The following is a 19237-nucleotide window of genomic DNA, read 5'->3' on the forward strand; positions in this document are numbered from 1 at the left end:
TCATTTTTAATATGATATTGCCATTGATGCCATCTGTTCACGCCTCTAATCTTTCTCAGGACTCTCATATCTGCGGTCTCTAGTCTTTGGTCAAGTGTTTTACTTCTGACCCAGTTCTCAGATCCATAAGTTAAAACTGGTTTGAACACTATCTTGTATACAGCTAATTTAGTGTTCCGACTAATTTCTCTCTTATTCCATATGAATTTATTCAAATGACTTCCCACCATACCAGCTTTGCTGATTCTGTTGTCTATTTCTATATTTAATTTACCATCTTCAGTAAAAATCGTACCTAAGTAGCTGAAATGTTTTACTTGTTCTACAGGTTCTCCATTCACAACACAGTTGACATTTTCAATGATTCTGCCTATTTTCTTGTCTTTGTCTTTTTATTGCTGACCTTCATACCATATCTATTACAACAGCTATTCAATTTAGTCAGAGAATCTTGCAGACTTGTAGCGGATTTATTTAGAAGTATAACATCATCCGCATAAAGCAAAGAGCTGACATTAACATCTCCAATTTTGATATCAGGTTTAATACCACTTTCCTTCATAATGTGATCCATATAGATAATGAATAACAGAGGGGATAATATACATCCTTGTCTGACACCAGATTTAACATTAAACCATCTTCCTGTACTTCCTTCAATTCTGACTGCTGACTCACAACTCAAATAAAGACTAAGTATTGCTTGATATAATGCCCCATTGACAGCATATAACTGCAGCATTTTGAATAGCTTCTCTCTTGGCACCTTGTCATATGCCTTTTCCAAATCGACAAAACTTAAATACAGATCTTTGTTATATTCCCAGGCTTTCTCGACTATTTGTCGTAAAGTGAAGATCTGATCCTGACAGCCTCTATTTGGCCTGAATCCAGCTTGTTCTTCACCAAGCTTTTCTTCCACAATTCTTCTCAACCGTTTCTCAAGTATACTTGCATAGATCTTGCCAGGAACACTCAGAAGGGAAATACCTCTGTAATTCTCACATTCAGTTTTATTTCCCTTTTTATATATGGGTACTCTGAGAGCTCTACTCCAATCATCGGGAATTCGTCCCTCTGTCCAGGCTTTCTGAACTATGCAGTGCAGCCACTGTAAGACTTTTATACCATCATACTTCAGCATTTCTCGTCGAATATCATCTACTCCTGCTGCCTTTCCACATTTCAGGCTTTTGATGGCTTTATCTACTTCAAGTATGAATATGTATTCCTGACTGCATGCCTGGTCAAGTGTTTTTTTTACCACTGTGCTGTCATCACTGCTTGTGTCATTTAGCAATTTTTCGAAGTTATTACTCCATACTTCAAGGATATCTTTTTCACCTGTTTTCATGTTGCCTTTATCATCTCTAATAAATAATTCCTTTTACAGCACTTTTTCCTCCATTTCTGAACTTCTTCAACAACCTCCAGAATATCTTGCCACCTTCGTGATATTTATTTTCTGTGTTCTTACCAAAGTCTTCCCATGACTTTTGTTTAGCTAGTTTTACACAGTGTTTAGCTTTCTTATATTTGTCTGTATTCTCTAAGAGCACAAGCTGACTTATTTGCAAGCAACTTTTGATATACTTTATTCTTTTCTTTTCACTGCCTCTTTAACTTCCTGTGTCCACCATGGAGTTCTGATTTTTCTATCCTTGCAGACAACCTCACCATGCCTCTCTTGCTGAATCAATCAAGGTTTTCTTCAAGGTTTGATTCCTGTTCTCAAACTCTTTCATTTTTCCTTCAATAATCTTTGTGTATTATAGTCTACAGTTCACATCTGAGAGCTGCTCAACTTTTATTCGCTTTAAAACTTTCTTACATGCTATTCTTTTCAATATGAAAAGAATAACATGTAAGAAATTAAATTTTTTATTGCTCTAAACTAAATGATGATCACTTCCAATTTCAAATTCTCTGCACACTCTGGTGTTCTGCACTAAGGAGAAAACATCACTATCAACAATAACGTAGTCAATGAGACTTTTCTTATTCCTTGCCTCTTCCCTCCATGTGAATTTGTGCACATTTTTATGTGCACAAATTACGTTGTGTTAGTAATAACCAGTCCATGTCCTGAGCAAAAATCGAACAGGTATTTCCCATTATGATTAGCTTTGCTCTTTTCTTCAAATTTTCCCAATATATTTTTGTATGTCTGACAATCATTTCCTATTCTGCTATTTAGTTCCCCAACTTTTCATTTTTCATTGCATCAGTTGCTTTCTCTAAAGCTTAAAAATTCCTGCACTCTACCTTATTAGAACCTTCTGTGAGACTATAATAGGCACAGATAAGTCTCTCATTGTCCAGTTCTCATTCTCATATTTACCCACATTACTCTACTTGAGATTGCCTGCCATTCAAGAAGATTAACCTCGTATTTAGTGTTGAATACTATTGCTACTCCTTCTTTTCCTTGATTGTCATTGCCTGAATATAACATTTTGTATTTATTGCTCAGAAAGATCTCACCAGTTTTTGTCTTTTTTGTTCCAATTCTTCAGCTAGCTCCATTTCTTTGCCATTCAGGCTTCTTATGTTAATAGTACCGATCTTGAACTCTGGTGATGTTGAGTTGTACTGGGTTTTAGGATTTGTTCCTGTAGCTGACTTTTTGCTGTTTGCCCAGGTTCCCTGGTAAAAATAATGGGGGGGGGGGGGGGGGCCTTGTTTTACCAGGTGACAACCTAGCTGGTATGAAATTCTGTCATGATGTACCATTTTTTATTTTGGTTTAAGCCAATAAGAATACAATTTGGTCAGCTAAATCCCAAATTGACAGCCCATCCTCAGTTCAGTATCTAGGGTAGATACCTAACAGGGTGCACCACAAAAAAAGTGAGGATTGGATATTAGGTCAGTAGCCCTGATCAGTTCTCCGCATTCCTTTAAAGCTATGTTGATGTCTCCTCTCAGTTATATAGCTTTGACCCTTAAGCTCTTTTGAAATCATGCACTTTGTTTCTCCAAACTTTTACACCACCCTTCAATTCTGCAATGTCTTTAAAAAGTTGTTCACTGCATATATATATATATATATATATTATACAGTAAGAGTGATAAGACATCCATATCTTACTCCTTTTTTGATTTCAAAGCTGTCAGAATATGCATTTTTGTATCTTATTGAGCCATTTGATTCCAGTATATATTTGTAATTATATGTAGATGTTTTCCTTTTAACCCATTATTCTTTAGAATGTGTATTAATTGCTTGTAATCTGTTGAATCAAATGCTTTGATATAATCAATAAAACAAAGATATATATTGATTATCGAGGCTTCTTTCACATAATGTTTTCAAATTGAAAATTCCTTCTCTTGTACCTTTGTCTTTTTGAAAACCTGATTGAGTGTCTTTTATTTCTATTGACGAAGTGCCTTTTATTCTTTCTAGGATTATTCTCAGTAGTAATTTCCTAACATAGCTTGTTAAACTTATTAGTCTATATTCTGAACATTCAAAAGTTCTTGAAATTTTGGGAATAGTGGCAAAGATGGATATTCTTAGATCATCAGAGATTTATCCTGTATCATATATATTATTAAAAATAACCCTTAGATCATTGTGTTTTCATTTAATTTCTTTAACAATTCAATAGGGATCTGAATTTCCATATTCTTTCCATCTTTTTATGATATCTTGTGTTTCTAGTAGTATTTTTCCATTTTGATCTTTTGTACAAAGATTATGGTTGAAAATTTTCTCTTCTTATTTGTCAGAGCTTGAATTGATTTATGCATTTCTTTACTATTGTGTTTATTGTCCATTTCCTCTATTTCTTTACATTTTTCATTTAGCCACTTTTCTTTATCCTTCCTGCATTCATTTTTTATCATTTTACTAAGTATTTTATACTGTTGTGTATTTTTCTTTTTTTGTCTTTCATAAGTTCTAATATTGATTCTGTCATCCAGGGTTTTTCTTATTGTATTTAATTTTTGGAATAATCTTTTCGTTGTCTCATATATTGCACTTCTAAATTTTGACCATCTTTTTTCAATTTCCTCTGTGTTGTCTAAGTATATTGTCTTCCGTTTTGTATCTCATATGATCTAATTTTTTCCTGATTTCTGAGTTAAACACCATTATGTTGTCAGGTATATTCAGAACTGTCAAGTCTTTTGGTATGATTATTTTTAGAAATGTCTTTTTAGTTTAATCTTTAAAGTAAACACAGCAGGGTTATGGTTTGAACCTATATCAACACCTGGGTATATGTTTTGATGTGGTTATATTATTTTTATATCTATTATTTATCATTATAAAATCTATTTGATTGATTATAGAGAGTTCGTCCAAGTATCTAGTCTGTGCTTTGGATGTTGAAAGAAAGTATTCGTTATGTGTGGGTTGTTTTGAATGCAGAATTGTATCAATTGCTCACCTCTTTCATTTCTTTCGCACAATCCAAAGTTTCCAACAACCAGATTTTCTTCCCCTTCTCCAACCTTTGCATTCAGTTCTCCCATCACTATAAGTATTTCATTTGATTTAACATATTCTATAGATTTTTGTAAGCTATCAGAAACATCTATTTCTTCATCATTGTAAGTCGTTGTCGGGGCGTAAACCTGAAAAATTATGATTTTAAAAGACTTTGCAGCTAATTTAATAAGTATCATTCTTTCATTTATGGACCACAGCCCCATTACAGATTTAAAGATGTCTTCCTTAATCATGTAATCTACTCCATATTCATGCTTCTCTCCACCAGAATATACAAATGTAAAGCCATTTTTTCTAGTTTTGACATGTTAGGCCATCTTGTTTCACTAATTTCCATGACATCAATTTTACATCTTTTCATTTCCTGTATAAGGTTGTCAAAATTTCCATCATCATCATCATCAAATTCCTGCCATGTACCCTCAAGGGGGTGTACAGGATATGACAGTACTACATGAAAAAATTACATCATTACTAACTTCTTATCTACAATTTTCCTCCAAATCAGTCTGTTACTTGTCAAGACTCCAACATTATCAGATCTTATATTTCTATCGTCTAAGGCACTTTGTACCGTATCAATCCACCTATATCTTGGTCTTCCTCTGGGTCGTTTTCCTGCCAACCTGGCAGAGAACACTTGTTTTGCTAATCTTTCCTCTCCCATTCTATTTAAATGACCATACCCCCCGAGATTAGCTCTGCTAATGCATTCCTGGATGCTGACAATATCAAGTTCTTGCCTAATATCCTCATTTTTAATATGATATTGCCATTGATGCCATCTGTTTACGCCTCGAATCTTTCTCAGGACTCTCATATCTGTGGTCTCTAGTCTTTGGTCAAGTGTTTTACTTCTGACACAGCTCTGAGATCCATAAGTTAAAACTGGTTTGAACACTGTCTTGTATACAGCTAATTTATTTTTCCGACTAATTTCTCTCTTATTCCATATGAATTTATTCAATTGACTTCTCACCATACCAGCTTTGCTGATTCTGGTGTCTATTTCTATATTTAATTTACCATCATCATCACTAAAAATCGTGCCTAAGTACCTGAAATGTTTTACTTGTTCCACAGGTTCTCCATTCACAACCCAGTTGACATTTTCAATGATTCTGCCTATTTTCATTGTCTTTGTCTTTTTATTACTGACCTTCATACCATATCTATTACAACAGCTATTCAATTTAGTCAGAGAATCTTGCAGACTTGTAGCGGATTTATTTAGAAGTATAACATCATCCGCATAAAGCAAAGAGCTGACATTAACATCTCCAATTTTGATATCAGGTTTAATACCACTTTCCTTCATAATGTGATCCATATAGATAATGAATAACAGAGGGGATAATGTACATCCTTGTCTGACACAAGATTTAACATTAAACCATCTTCCTGTACTTCCTTCAATTCTGACTGCTGACTCACAACTCAAATAAAGACTAAGTATTGCTTGATATAATGCCCCATTGACAGCATATAACTGCAGCATTTTGAATAGCTTCTCTCTTGGCACCTTGTCATATGCCTTTTCCAAATCGACAAAACTTAAATACAGATCTTTGTTATATTCCCAGGCTTTCTCGACTATTTGTCGTAAAGTGAAGATCTGATCCTGACAGCCTCTATTTGGCCTGAATCCAGCTTGTTCTTCACCAAGCTTTTCTTCCAGTATGGATATGTATTCCTGACTGCATGCCTGGTCAGTGTTTTTTAACACTGTGCTGTCATCACTGCTTGTTTCATTTAGCAGTTTTTCGAAGTTATTACTCCATACTTCAAGGATATCTTTTTCACCTGTTTTCATGTCACCTTTATCATCTCTAACTCCTTTTACAACACTCTTTCCTCCATTCCTAAGCTTCTTCAACAACCTCCAGAATATTTTGCCACCTTCTTGATATTTATTTTCTATATTCTTGCCAAAATCCTCCCATGACTTTTGTTTAGCTAGTTTTACACACTGTTTAGCTTTCTTACATTTGTCTCTGTATTCTCTAAGAGTAAAAGCTGACTTATTTGGCAGGAACTTTTGATATGCTTTCTTCTTTTCCTTCACTGCCTCTTTAACTTCCTGTGTCCACCATGGAGTTCTGATTTTTTTATCCTTGCACACAACCTCACCACATGCCTTTGTGGCAGAATCAATCAATGTTTTCTTCAGAGTTTGCCACTGAATCTCCAAGGCTTGATTCCTGTTCTCAAACTCTTTCATTTTCTTTTCAATAATCTTTGTGTATTCTACAGTTCACATCTGAGAGCTGCTCAACTTTTATTCGCTTTAAAACTTTCTTACATGTTATTCTTTTCAATATGAAATTCAATTTTATCCTGCTCAAGACTAAATAGTGATCACTTCCAATTTCAAATCCTCTGTACACTCTGGTGTCCTGCACCAGGGAGAAAACATCACTATCAACAATAACATAGTAAATGAGACTTTTTTTATTCCTAGCCTCTTCTCTCCATGTGAATTTGTGCACATTTTTATGTTGGAACATGGTGTTAGTAATAACCAGTCCATGTCCTGAGCAGAAATCCAACAGATATTTGCCATTATTATTAGCTTTGCTCTTTTCACTAAATTTTCCCAAAATATTTTTGTATGTCTCACAATCATTTCCTACTCTGCTATTTAGATCCCCAACAAGGACCAACTTTTCCTTTTTCATTGTGTCATTTGCTTTTTCTAAAGCATCAAAAAATTCCTCCACTTCTACCTTAGTAGAACCTTCAGTGGGACCATAGGCACAAATAAGTCTCATTGTCCAGTTCCCCATTCTCATATTTGCCCACATTACTCTACTTGAGACTGACTGCCATTCAAGAAGATTAGCCTCATCTTTTGTGTTGAATACTATGGCTACTCCTTTTTTTCCTTGATTGTCATTGCCTGAATATAACATTTTGTATTTATTGCTCAGAAAGATCTCACCAGTTTTGGTCTTTTTTGTTTCAGTCACCCCTATTATGTCGATCTGGTACTTATCTAATTCCTCAGCTAGCTCCATTTCTTTGCCATTCAGGCTTCTTACGTTGATAGTACTGATCTTTAACTCTGGTGATGTTGAGTTGGGGTTTGTTTTCAGATTTGTTCCAGTAGCTGACTTTTTGCTGTTCGCCCTGGTTCCCTGCCGAAAACAACGGGGGCCTTGTTTAACCGGGCGACGTCCCAGCCGGCATGAAATTTTGTCATGTTGTACCATCATTTTTTATTTTGGTTTAACCAATAAGAATACAATTTGGTCGGCTAAATCCCAAATTGCCAGCCCATCCTCATTCGTTCATTATCAAAGTAGATACCCAACAGGGTGCACCACGAGAAGGTGAGGATTGGACATTAGGTCAGAAGCCCTGGTCGGTTCTCCGCATTCCCTTAAAGGCTATGTGGAGGTCTCCTCTCAGTTATACAGCTTTGACCCTTAAGCACCCCGTCAAAATTTTCTAGGTTATATAATGTTCTCATATTCCAAGTTCCAATCTTCAGGATTCTGTTACTTGTTTTCAAATGAGGAATATCAGATGCGATGTTCCTTTTCGATTTAACTTGACATCATCATGAAGTGCATTTGCAGTGCTCATTTTAATCGTTTTAATCATCATAGTTTCAGTGTCTTCTTCCCTGTAATTATTTACAGCTTGGGACATTACAGAGGTTCCAACTTCCAGAGCATCACTTGTAAAATATTTCAGTTTCTCCATGGTCGGCTATAGGACAGTAACGTGGTGATGCCCCAATCTCTTCCAGTCTGCAATAGCCAGCTAACATGGCTTAAACTGCCAGCCATTGATCTGTATTCAGATTCTTCTGTGAGTTGTTTCACATTGCCGTTGATATATGAATTCTTCTGCCAATGATGAAACAGATGTCATTGCAGTCCTAATATCTTTGCCAGAGCCCCCTTAGTCATCCATTTTTCAAGGCTCTCTGTAAGCCTTCACTGCTACCATATCGGCCGAGCCACACGAAGTCCTCACCTTGCTTCACCTTGCAAAGCAATCCTCTACTTTATGCTGCTTCCACCCTCCACGATGTGGACTTTGGAGGGTTCTTAAGCCTCTATGTAGCTTTTTAAGCCATGGCAATGCTCCAGGATGAGTCCTAAGTTTGTCTTAATTGCCAACTTCGTGGTTCCACATAAACACTTGACAAAATTTCACAAGTTTAGCAACCTCCTAGACAAGATAGCATAGTTATTTTCCCAAGTCGAAGGAAGAGTATGTATCGTGGTTATCAATATTATTATTATTATTGCATAGGCACCTTCATATAGTCGCTAAGACTTATCATCGGAGACCCGAACTATCAACACAACATCTATCATACCTCTCCTTGAAATGTACCTCTAGTCCTCACACCCTTGCTAACCATATTCTTATTCAACTTCCAGGGATGAGCTCTGTTTTGCCCCTCAAGCCAAGTGTTGAAATATTTCCTTTGTATTAATATTATAAAATCCTTTAACTAACTTATATGTTTCTATCATATCCCTTCCCTTTTTTTTTTTTTAATCAACCAACTTTTGCAACCCACAAACCCTCAGTCTATCCTCATGGGAAGAAATCCTCAAAAAACCCAGGTGACCAGACCTGAACACAGTAATCCAGATGTGGTTGTATCAAGGCTTTTTAAAGAGGAATGATAACTCCCTTATCTATCATTATACAACCGTTGTATCACGGGTTGCTACTCTAGCAATGTGCTCTCTAAACTTCAACTCTTTATCTACTACTATCCCTAAACCCCTGGCTCTTCAATTTGCTGGAATAAAGTTTTCCACATTAAATGGACATCCATTATGTTTTGCCCATACTGTTAGTCTATTCAAATCATCCTGCAAGCTCGCTACATCACTTTAATTAACTATTACCCTACCCAACTTTGCATCATCAGCAAACAACTGAATATCTCCCTTCATATCATTTCCTATATCATTTATGTATAAATTAAACAGCAATGATCCAAGCATAGAGCCCCGTGTCATATCACTAATCACCTACCTTTTCCTGAATTCTGCTCTTCCATATACTACTTTTTGGTATCTGTCCATGAGCTACCCTTTTATCTTCACCACCAGTTTCATATCCGTCCCCATATATTACAGTTAGCATAATAGTTCCACGTAGTTTCCACTCAAGCACCTTTTCAAAATCCAGCAGTTTTATCATGTAGCCATTCCCTTTATCCAACTCAATTGTCACCCTACGATAAAAAGTTAATATATTATTAAGGCATGACCTATTCTTTGCAAAGTCATGCTTCCCCTCATAGAGTATTATATTCCTATCCATCCATTCCGGAATTCTCTTTTTTGACAACTTTTCCAGTACTTTTACCACCACTCCTGAAATACTGATTGTTCTATAATTTGCTACCACAGACTTAGATCCTCCTTTATGTAAAGGAATCATTTTGCCCTCCTTCCATTCTCTCTTGGTACTTTGCCAGAGCTGAGATTTAAATTAAATGGCCTAGTCAAAGCCATCACCAGTTCCCCTGCATGTTCTCTTAAAATACAAACCGATATCCCATTCAATCACACAGCTGTATTTGCATTCAGATTCTGCAATATCTTCATTTGGGTGATATATCCTTGCAAAGTGGTCACTCGGTGGCTCCACAACTTCGTCTGTCTCTGTCACCTCTCTACCATCTATACTCATTAAACTTTTCCTTCCATAGTCATTATTCCCATATTTGCCACATAACAAATAAAATCCTTTGAAATTTCCTTTGGCTTGCTCAGGTAATTTCTTCTCATAATTTGATTTTGCCTTTCTTACCATGCTGGTCACGTTTCTCGCCTAATCTTTGTACTGTTAGCAAGTTAGCTGGTCATCTTTCTCCTTATATACCCTCCGCATTATTTCCTTTTTTGCAGCTCATGTTTGATAATACTGTTCATCCATCGAACCCCTTCCAGACCTTCGGTATACAGTGTTATTGCATTGTTTCTTCCAGATATCCCTTGAATATCTCCCATGGACTGTGAACATCCTTCCTTTGCAGATCTTTATCCCCAAGTTTCTTCCTAAGTGTATCATTATCACCTGCCTTGTTGCTCCACATATACTTATTCTTAATTAGAATTTCCACATATTTTGCTACCTCCCAAGTCAAGACCACAGACCACTTTCTCCAATTGGAGGTGATGTAGCCACTTTAGTTATTGACAGATCTTCTGATCCAATAAGCAAAAGAGGTTGTAACTCTGGTAGGTAACAATGACTTAACTAGCGATAAATTCAGTAAGAGAGGATATGAAAAGGTTGTTGTAAGAAGTGAGAATGAAGAGTGAGAAAGTACAAATCATTAGTATATTGATGGAAATAAATTACGAAAAAAGGCTATGATTGCAAATAATTCAATGCATAGGCTGTGCAGAAGGAATGGGTGCGAGTTTTTGGATGTGTGAAGTGTGTTTGAGGGAAGATTGGATTTTTATAAGAGGAATGGCCTACACTTGAATGCCTTTTACATTGGGAGTCTTGAAAAATTATTAACTGATATTAGACCTAAGACAGAGAGTCAGAGAAACTTAATTATGATGAGAGGAATTGTGAGAATCTGTGTATAAAAGCAGCAATGTTAAGTAATGGGAAAGGTTATTATGGAAATGATTATGAAGAGAGAACAATTATGAGCTCATCTGGTTTGGACCTATCAAGCATGTGAATAGATGTCTGCATAAGCAACTAGTAAGAACAAAGATCTACAAGTTGTCGAAATGTGTCATGCAGACCACAGACAAGAGCATACAGATAACTTATTATGTCTGTACGCAAATACTAGGACTATCAGAAACAAAGGAGACCTCATATTGTAGGCAGTGAGACCTGGCTATCAGAAGCAGCCATACTAACTGGTATTAAATGCAATGGGTATAGTATTTTTAGTAAGGATAGACACGATAGGAGAAGAAGGGTGTGCTGCTGCTGATATCAGATGACATGAATCCAATTAGAGTTGAGACCTATGACTTCAATACTAGTAACAATTTTTATGTGGCATTGAGTTTGAAGCCATCTGGTGTGAAGTGGAGTCTAACAAGATCAAATACATCAAATACACCAAATAAATATGATGGGTGTGAAAAGAGTAATCATAATGGGAGATTTTAATTATCCAAACATTGGTAGCTGTGAAATCACATGAGAAAAATGAAACTGAATTTATTGAGCTGTTGCAAGACAACTTCCTCAAACTGCATATGACAAAAGGAAGTCATGGTCAAACAGTGTTAGATCTGATTATAGTGTCAGAGGGGGTTTCAGTTAAAGACATAAGTATTCTTTCTTTTAAGCTTACACGGTGATCCGAATGCATTTTTGAAAATTATGGAGACAACTCCCATGTTTGAATAAAAACTTTAGTTTAATATAACTAAAATCTACCTTCGACATTTCGACCTTTATGTCAAGGTCATCTTCTGGAGCATACAGTTATATGCAGAAAATAAGCTACACTACAATCAAACTGGTATGTTAAAGATAGTGACTAACTGCTACAACAATTGTTGGCCTGACCTCTGGTGAAAAAAAAAAAAAAATTATACATCAACGCTAGAGTCCTATTGTTAGTGTTATCTGTTGGTTGTAGAAATACTTTGGGCCCAACAACAAGTATCTATCTATATACTTATATTAACATCATGATTATACTTGTACATTCCAGCCAGTTGGTATGGAATGGTATCTAATACTAGCTGAACATTGGTTAGAGTCCTGACTTATGCTGGATCTTATATATTAGGTAGGCTGAATGTGTGCCATCCAGATCCTTGGAATTTTCATGCCATCTTTGTTGCTGATATTTGGGTGGATTATCAGGATTTTGCAGGCTTCCTTAAATTTCCTTTCATACCAGGTTTTTGTATGGTGTAAATAGCGGGTGCTTTCCAGTTGATTTGGTGTAAGGTGTTGAGCACATGGTCTGAGAGGTCTGCTTCACCATAATGGTAATATTTAATGTGTCTAATGTGTTCTTTCTTGTATTGGGATTGTCCGTCCTGTTTCACCAATGTATGGTAAGTTACAGGTGCAGCGGATGCCATAGACTCCAGGATGTGCTAATGGGAGGAGAGGATCCTTAGAGGAGTTGAATATGGTTTTAAGTTTAGTGGGTTTAAAGGTGGCATTGAGGTTATAATGTTGTAGGATTCTGTTGATTTTTTCTGATAACCCTTTATTGTATGGGATGGCTATGGTTTTACTGTAATCTAGATTCGTTTTTGTTGTTGTTTTATGAAGTATTTTATTAATAGTATTTTTGTTATAGCCATTATTTATGAATGTGTCGCTGATAATTTTTAGTTCTTGTTTCAGGGCTTGTTGGTTAGAGCAAATTGTTGTAGCTCTGTTTTTAAGGGTGTTAATGACTCCATATTTTTGTGATGGGTGGTGGTATGAATTAGCATGTATGTATTGGCCAGTGTGTGTGTGTCGGTTTTCAGTAGACCGTGAAAGATAGACTGCCTGAAGGAAGACGTGTGTCTAGGAACGGGAGCAAATTTTGATTTTTTGATTTCGATGGTAAATTGTACGTGTTCGTGTTGTTTGTTCAGGTGACTAAGGAATGTGTTTAGCGTTTGTCGCCCATCAACATTTGCTGATGATGCTAATGTTGCATGTGTATGATCAGGAGTGGGTAATCAGGAGTGCTGATGATATGGAGTACTTACAGAATGATTTGAATAGGCTGGAATTGTGAGCATGTGAAAATGGCTGTGAGTTTAATATTAATAAATATAAGGTCATGCTTTGATGTGATTAGATATCCAATGTCTATTAGATTGGTGGGATTATACTAGAAGAAACTGATCAGGCTAGGGATCTTGGAGTTTTAGTAGACTTGAAGATCAAGGATTGTTTAGCAAAGAATGTAAATACAACTCAGGGAATAATTGCAATGCAATTATTTCCTGTCAAACAAACTTTGACAGGAAAGATAAGGAAGTTATTTTTCCTCTTTACAAGGCCTTGATAAGACCTCACTCGGACTATTGTGCACAGGTCTGGCTCCGTGGTAATTCTGATACAGTGGAGAGAGTGCAAAGGAGTGTCAAAAATGATCTCAGGATTGTGCAATACTGATTATCAAGCAGATTGAGAATTTGTCGACTGCAGATGCTAACAAACAGGAGAAAGAGAGCTGGTATGACTGAGACTTACAAACTTCTGAAAGGGTCATACAGAATTTCAGTAAATGGAATTTTTCATTTTATGGAGGGTGGGGAAAGGACTCGAAGGCATCTTTGGAAATTGAGAATGAATGCTGTCAAGAAGGGTTGAGGGCTAGATTTTTCTCTCATGGAGTGGTACAGTACATAATTGGAATGGATTGCCATTGGATGTTGTGTGTGCAAGTAGCATGAATGAATTCAAAAACAGGTGTGATAGCTGGTTCGAATAGCATGGTGTCCCTCAATGAGTTCCTGACTCCCTGGAAGGCTCTCTTAATAATAGTTCCAACACCCCACCTTTGCTCATTACATTCGTGTAATGAGCAAAGCAGAATTTAACTCATCTCTCAGTAAGTATATAAATTCCATTTTCTTCCTGCCATGTGGTTTTTCCTCCATTTATCAATGTCTCCAAAGTTTAAGTTCCCCATAATAGTGCTTATTGTACTAATCAGCTGATTCATGTCTTCCACATCATCCCTGGCCTATAGCAACAGTCAGTTTTATATTTTCTCTTATTGGCCTCAATCTCACACGAGATTGACTCAAGAACTACCATCTGCCTGATTGATTACTACTTTTGTTTTGTGGGGACTGCTATCATCAGCAGTCCCCACACTGTTTTGTCTACTCTATCCTCCCTGAAAATGCTAAATCCTTCATATTTTATTCCTGTAACTAAGTCATCTGCTGCTCTGGTCAAGTCTCACTGATGTCTATAATTCTAGGTCAAGTTGCACTAACCAGTGCCAAGAACTCATCCCTCTTAATCCTGGTTATTCCCTATATACAGCATTAGAATATAGAAACTATAGCATTCTCCCCTCGGCCTCCCAACCATCTTTACATCCTGAATTAACTACCTCATTTGATATTGTTGCCTGAGAAACTAGATTCTGCATTGTTTTTCATTCACACACTTATTCTCTTCATGGATGTGTGAAGACATCTGCCCTGATTTCTTCAGTTTTTCTGACTTTGCCACACACTTCCACACACACGCATCAGTGAACAAAGCTCTCTAGACACCTAACTCCAAATTCATTTAAGTGCAGTCCATTAGCATTGTATACATCTTTTCATCCATCAAACCCAGGTGATATTCATATTCAAACCCCTGGTCCCCTTCATGCCATGCGGTTTCAGGTAATTATTCCTTAGTAACTGTATAAATTCCATTCCCATCTTGTAATGTGCCCTTTGCTCCCTCAATCTATATCCCCATAGTTTAAGTCCGTGCATAATAATTGTCAGCTTGAACTCATTATGTTAATCAGCCAATGCACTACATCCACATCTTTCTGTGGACTCCCTGGTCTATAGCAGCAGCCAACAATATATTTTGTCCTATTTTCTTCTATCTCACACTAAAGAGTGTAAAATGAACCATTACCCTCAAACCTAAAATCCTCATCTTCTGTTTTTGATTGAAGTTCAGTTGTCATCAGCAATGTCCCACCTCTTTTATCTTGTTCCATCTGTCCTCCCCCTGAAAATATATACTCCTTACATTCTATCTTTGTAACCATATAATTTTTTTTGTCACCAGGTCGATAATTTTTACCCAAGGCAAGCTGACCAATGCCAAAAACACCTCTCCTTTATTTCTGATACTTGGACCATAGTTACCCTTGTACAATGTTATTACCAATGCATTTACATTTCTAACCTGTGAAACTGCATTTGACATTGCATAATAATTTCTGCACACATACATTCATTTGTCCCAGTAATGGTTTCACTGCATCCTTCCTGGTTCTAGTTTCCCTGATTTTGCACTTCCAATCTCTCACTGAACAACATTCTCCAAACTTCAAAATCATTCAAATGCAGTCCATCAGGCATATACAAGTTCTTTCATCTATCAAATTTTCCATGCATCTATAAACTGCACACCATTTCTTCTGCATAATCTTCTCATTTGCAGTCATGGCCTTTCTCAATTTAGTCCTGTCATACCAAGACAACAGACTCACTATCTATATCTTCTGACTCACTCTTCCTTTTTTGCTTCTGTCATCAACTCTTTCATATATTCTGTCTCTCATTACATATTTTTCATCTTTCAGATGTAAAATTTTTTTGACAGGTACAAATTTCATTTGTACCTGTCAAAACAATTCTTTCATTCTCCCAGTCCCTTGCAAACTAGTCACTTCACTAACATCCTTTATCTTTTCACCTGGGAAACATTTGCCACTTTCTCATTAAATAGTATGCCTCTTATCATGGAATTTTCATAAAAGACCTTCTCGTTACTTCCAATTTCTTACTCTTTCATACTTTTCCCATTCGTTTTTTAGTTCATTCTCCCTCCTCTATATATGAAAGCATTTCTCCAGTTGCTCAAGCTCACGTTTTGCCTTGTGATGGACTCACATAAGCTTGCTGTTTCTCTTCTCATTGTCACCTCATCAACTACTTCTTTCATACTCTAATTCATATTTTGTCCATTATCAGTCACTCCTTCCATTGCATTTTAGCTCTAAGCTAAACTTCATTTGAGGGACGGGATGCATGGTTGCATCTGGTCCTCATGGGTAAATATGCAGTAATACAGTTTGTCTGGTGCTTGGTGTGAGCATATTAAAATTGTTTTCTGCTTCTCAATCAATCTGATTATAGTGTGTTTTTATTGGTGTAAAATTTATGGAATATTGTTTTAGTAATCTACTTACTTATTACAATAAAATGACTGCTTCCTTGGACAGAGAAAAAGGATACACAGTAATATACTTGGATTTCGCAAAGGCTTTTGATAGAGTACCTCATGATAGGTTGACAGTCAAACTAGAGCAGATGGGGTTGGATATTAGATTGGTGCATTGGATTGGAGACTGGCTATCTGATAGGTATCAACAAGTTGTGTATGGGGGAGCGATATCCAGGAAAAGGAAAGTCACTAGTGGAGTGCCTCAGGGGTCTGTTTTAGGTCCATTGCTGTTTAACTTGTATATTAATGATATAGGTGAAGATTTTGGATGGAGATGTTCAGTTGTTTGCAGATGATGCAAAGTTGGGACGAACCATGATGTGTAGTGAAGATGTTGTGGCCTTACAGGAAGACTTGAATAGATTGAGTGATTGGGCACAGAAATGGGGATGTGAGTTCAATGTTGCAAAATGTAAGGTTTTAAAATTTGGAAAACAAAGATGGGATGCAGAATTTATGCTTGGTGAGAATATATTGTTGGAGGTAGAGGAAATAAGAGATCTGGGGGTGATAGTAGATAAGGATCTAAAATTTAGGGGACACATCGCCAAAATTGTGAAGACAACACAAAGGCTTCTGGGAATGATGCAGAGGACACGGACGTGTAGAAGTAGGGAGATTCTTGTTCCGTTGTATAAGGCTTTGATTAGGCCACACATGGACTATTATGCCCAGATTTGGTCACCGGGTTTTCAGAAGGATGAAGAGATGTTAGAAAGGGTCCAAAGGAGACTGACTAAAGTAGTTTCTGACCTCTGGAATGTCGAGTATAAGGAAAGATTGAGAAGATGTAATTTGCAGAGTCTGGTGGACAGGAGGAAGAGGGGAGATATGATAGAGACCTACAAGTTGGTAAGGGGTTGTTATAGGATCAATGCTGGAGAAGTTTTACAGAGAATAGTGGGAGATCAGGGGAGAACAAGAGGTCATCCCTGGAAACTGTATAAAGAGGTCTCTATCAGTGAGAAGCAGGTTTTTTTCGTGCAGAGTTGTGAATGATTGGAATGCCTTGCCTGAGAATGTGGTGTCTGCAAAGAGTTTGAATGTGTTTAAAACACGGTATGATGAGCTGTGTGTGATAAAAGGACCTCCCATATGAGTCTTTGACTCCATGAGGTCTTGGGGTGGTAATAATAATAATAATATTACTTGAATCCATTCAAGGAAATGGAAAGTGTCAGGAGTAAATAAAAAACTGTAATATTTCTTAAAGATGATGCAAGCAGGAGCCTCTGTAGATCAGTTAGCTTTAACAATGCCCTTCATTTCGAAAGACCTGAGTTCAAATTCTATCTAGAATACAAAGCACCTTTATCAGGGCTTATCAAGTGAAGGTGAGTTAGCCAGTCTCATATGGATGTGGCAGTGTTTTTTCTTCCAGAACCTTAGGTTTTTAATCCTACATACAGGCAACTCAGTAGTTTGTGAAATAATACAACTGATTGACAAACCAGCCAGAACACACACAATTTACATACAAAATATACTTATAGGCATAGGTCTAACCACCTTATGGAATTGTGGTTATGAAATCCAAGGTTACATGTCACGATCTGTTAACAATCGTAGAAGAACTTTGATGTAAGCCCTATTTATTATATTGTTAGGTGATTAAACAAAAAAAAAAAAAAAAGTCAGTTAGTTCACATAGCATTCCATATATTTATTTGCATTCTTGTTAAATTGCTGCAGAGTTTTTAGTTTGGATTTTTTCTCAAGAAGTTTCTATTCATGTAGACAGCATCTACATGAATAGAAACATAATTCCTGATAATATATGACTAGTTATCTTGCATACAGATGAATTAGTAATCTTTCCTCAAGAAAAACTGGTTCAGCTTTACTATTCATTAGTAATGCATGTTTTAAAAAAGATAACAGAAACAGTCAGCTATCACTATAGAAAACTCGTGGGACCACAGGAACAGTTTATAGCAGATAATTTGCTAATAGTGATTTATTTTAGCAATATTGTATGTGATTTGTTTGGGAGTTTTCATTCATTTTTATAGCAGTTTTTGCTGTATTGAGAGCTGCCTGTAAATATATTTGTTAGTCATCTCACTGCAGTATTATGTACTGACAGCAAAATACAGTCCTACACGACTTTTTAATTGTATTATATCATGAACTATTGATTGATAGTCTTTATCTTTTCATCATTTTTTTTCAAAAAAAGTATTTATTTTTTTATGATATAAAATTATGATTAATACATTTAAGTGGTAATAAAATACTGGAATAAAAATGTCACCAGTTCTTTGTTGTTGTTTTTTAGCTTTCTGTAAAAAACTGTTTTATCCGAGGCTCAGTTGTCAGATATGTACAGCTACCTGCAGATGAAGTAGACACACAACTTTTACAGGATGCTGCAAGGAAAGAAGCAGCACAAAGCAAACAGTGATAGTGGAAAATCAAACTTTCCTTCTCACCATTTTTTTCCCCATTAAGCATGATTTTTTTGTCATTATTGTTTTTTGTACATATCCTTGAAAGTTGGAAATAAATTCAAACCAATCCCATTTGGGATAAATGATAATGAAGCCAAAAAGAAGAAGTGTGCTGCAAGTGTAGTAAACTTGAATACTTTTGTTATATATTCTAATAAAGAATTCTCAGTTTTTAATCTTGTTTTCTTAATCTTTTACATGATTACTAACAACAGTTGAACTTTGTAGCTAATGAAATGGGGTTTTTAACAAATAAGAATGTTGAAAATACTTTTCCCATATCATTAATCAGCATTGCTTTGTTATCTATAAATAATTGACACATGTTGATTAAAAAAAAAAAAAATTCATCATCATACTGCTTCTCTCCTAATGTCCAGATTAGTAGAGCATTCTCTGCATTTTGAACCTGGTTGGCTTGTTC

General features: G+C 36.2%; 1 protein-coding gene across 1 annotated transcript in view; it reads left to right on the forward strand.

The window, feature by feature from the left end:
- The window catches only part of LOC150103866 (U6 snRNA-associated Sm-like protein LSm2), a 122146-nt gene extending 103157 nt beyond the window's left edge, over positions 1 to 18989 (forward strand). The window contains exon 4 of the mRNA XM_090396574.1: positions 18642 to 18989. Coding sequence (XP_090252700.1) covers positions 18642 to 18767 — 126 coding nt within the window. The 3' untranslated portion in view covers positions 18768 to 18989. The remainder of the gene's footprint in view (positions 1 to 18641) is intronic.
- Positions 18990 to 19237: the final 248 nt, after the last annotated feature.

The sequence above is a fragment of the Typopeltis vanoorti genome, chromosome 8, assembly GCF_054136105.1.
Source record: "Typopeltis vanoorti isolate ZY-2024b chromosome 8, IOZ_Tvanoo_1.0, whole genome shotgun sequence".
NCBI lineage: Eukaryota > Metazoa > Arthropoda > Arachnida > Uropygi > Thelyphonidae > Typopeltis > Typopeltis vanoorti.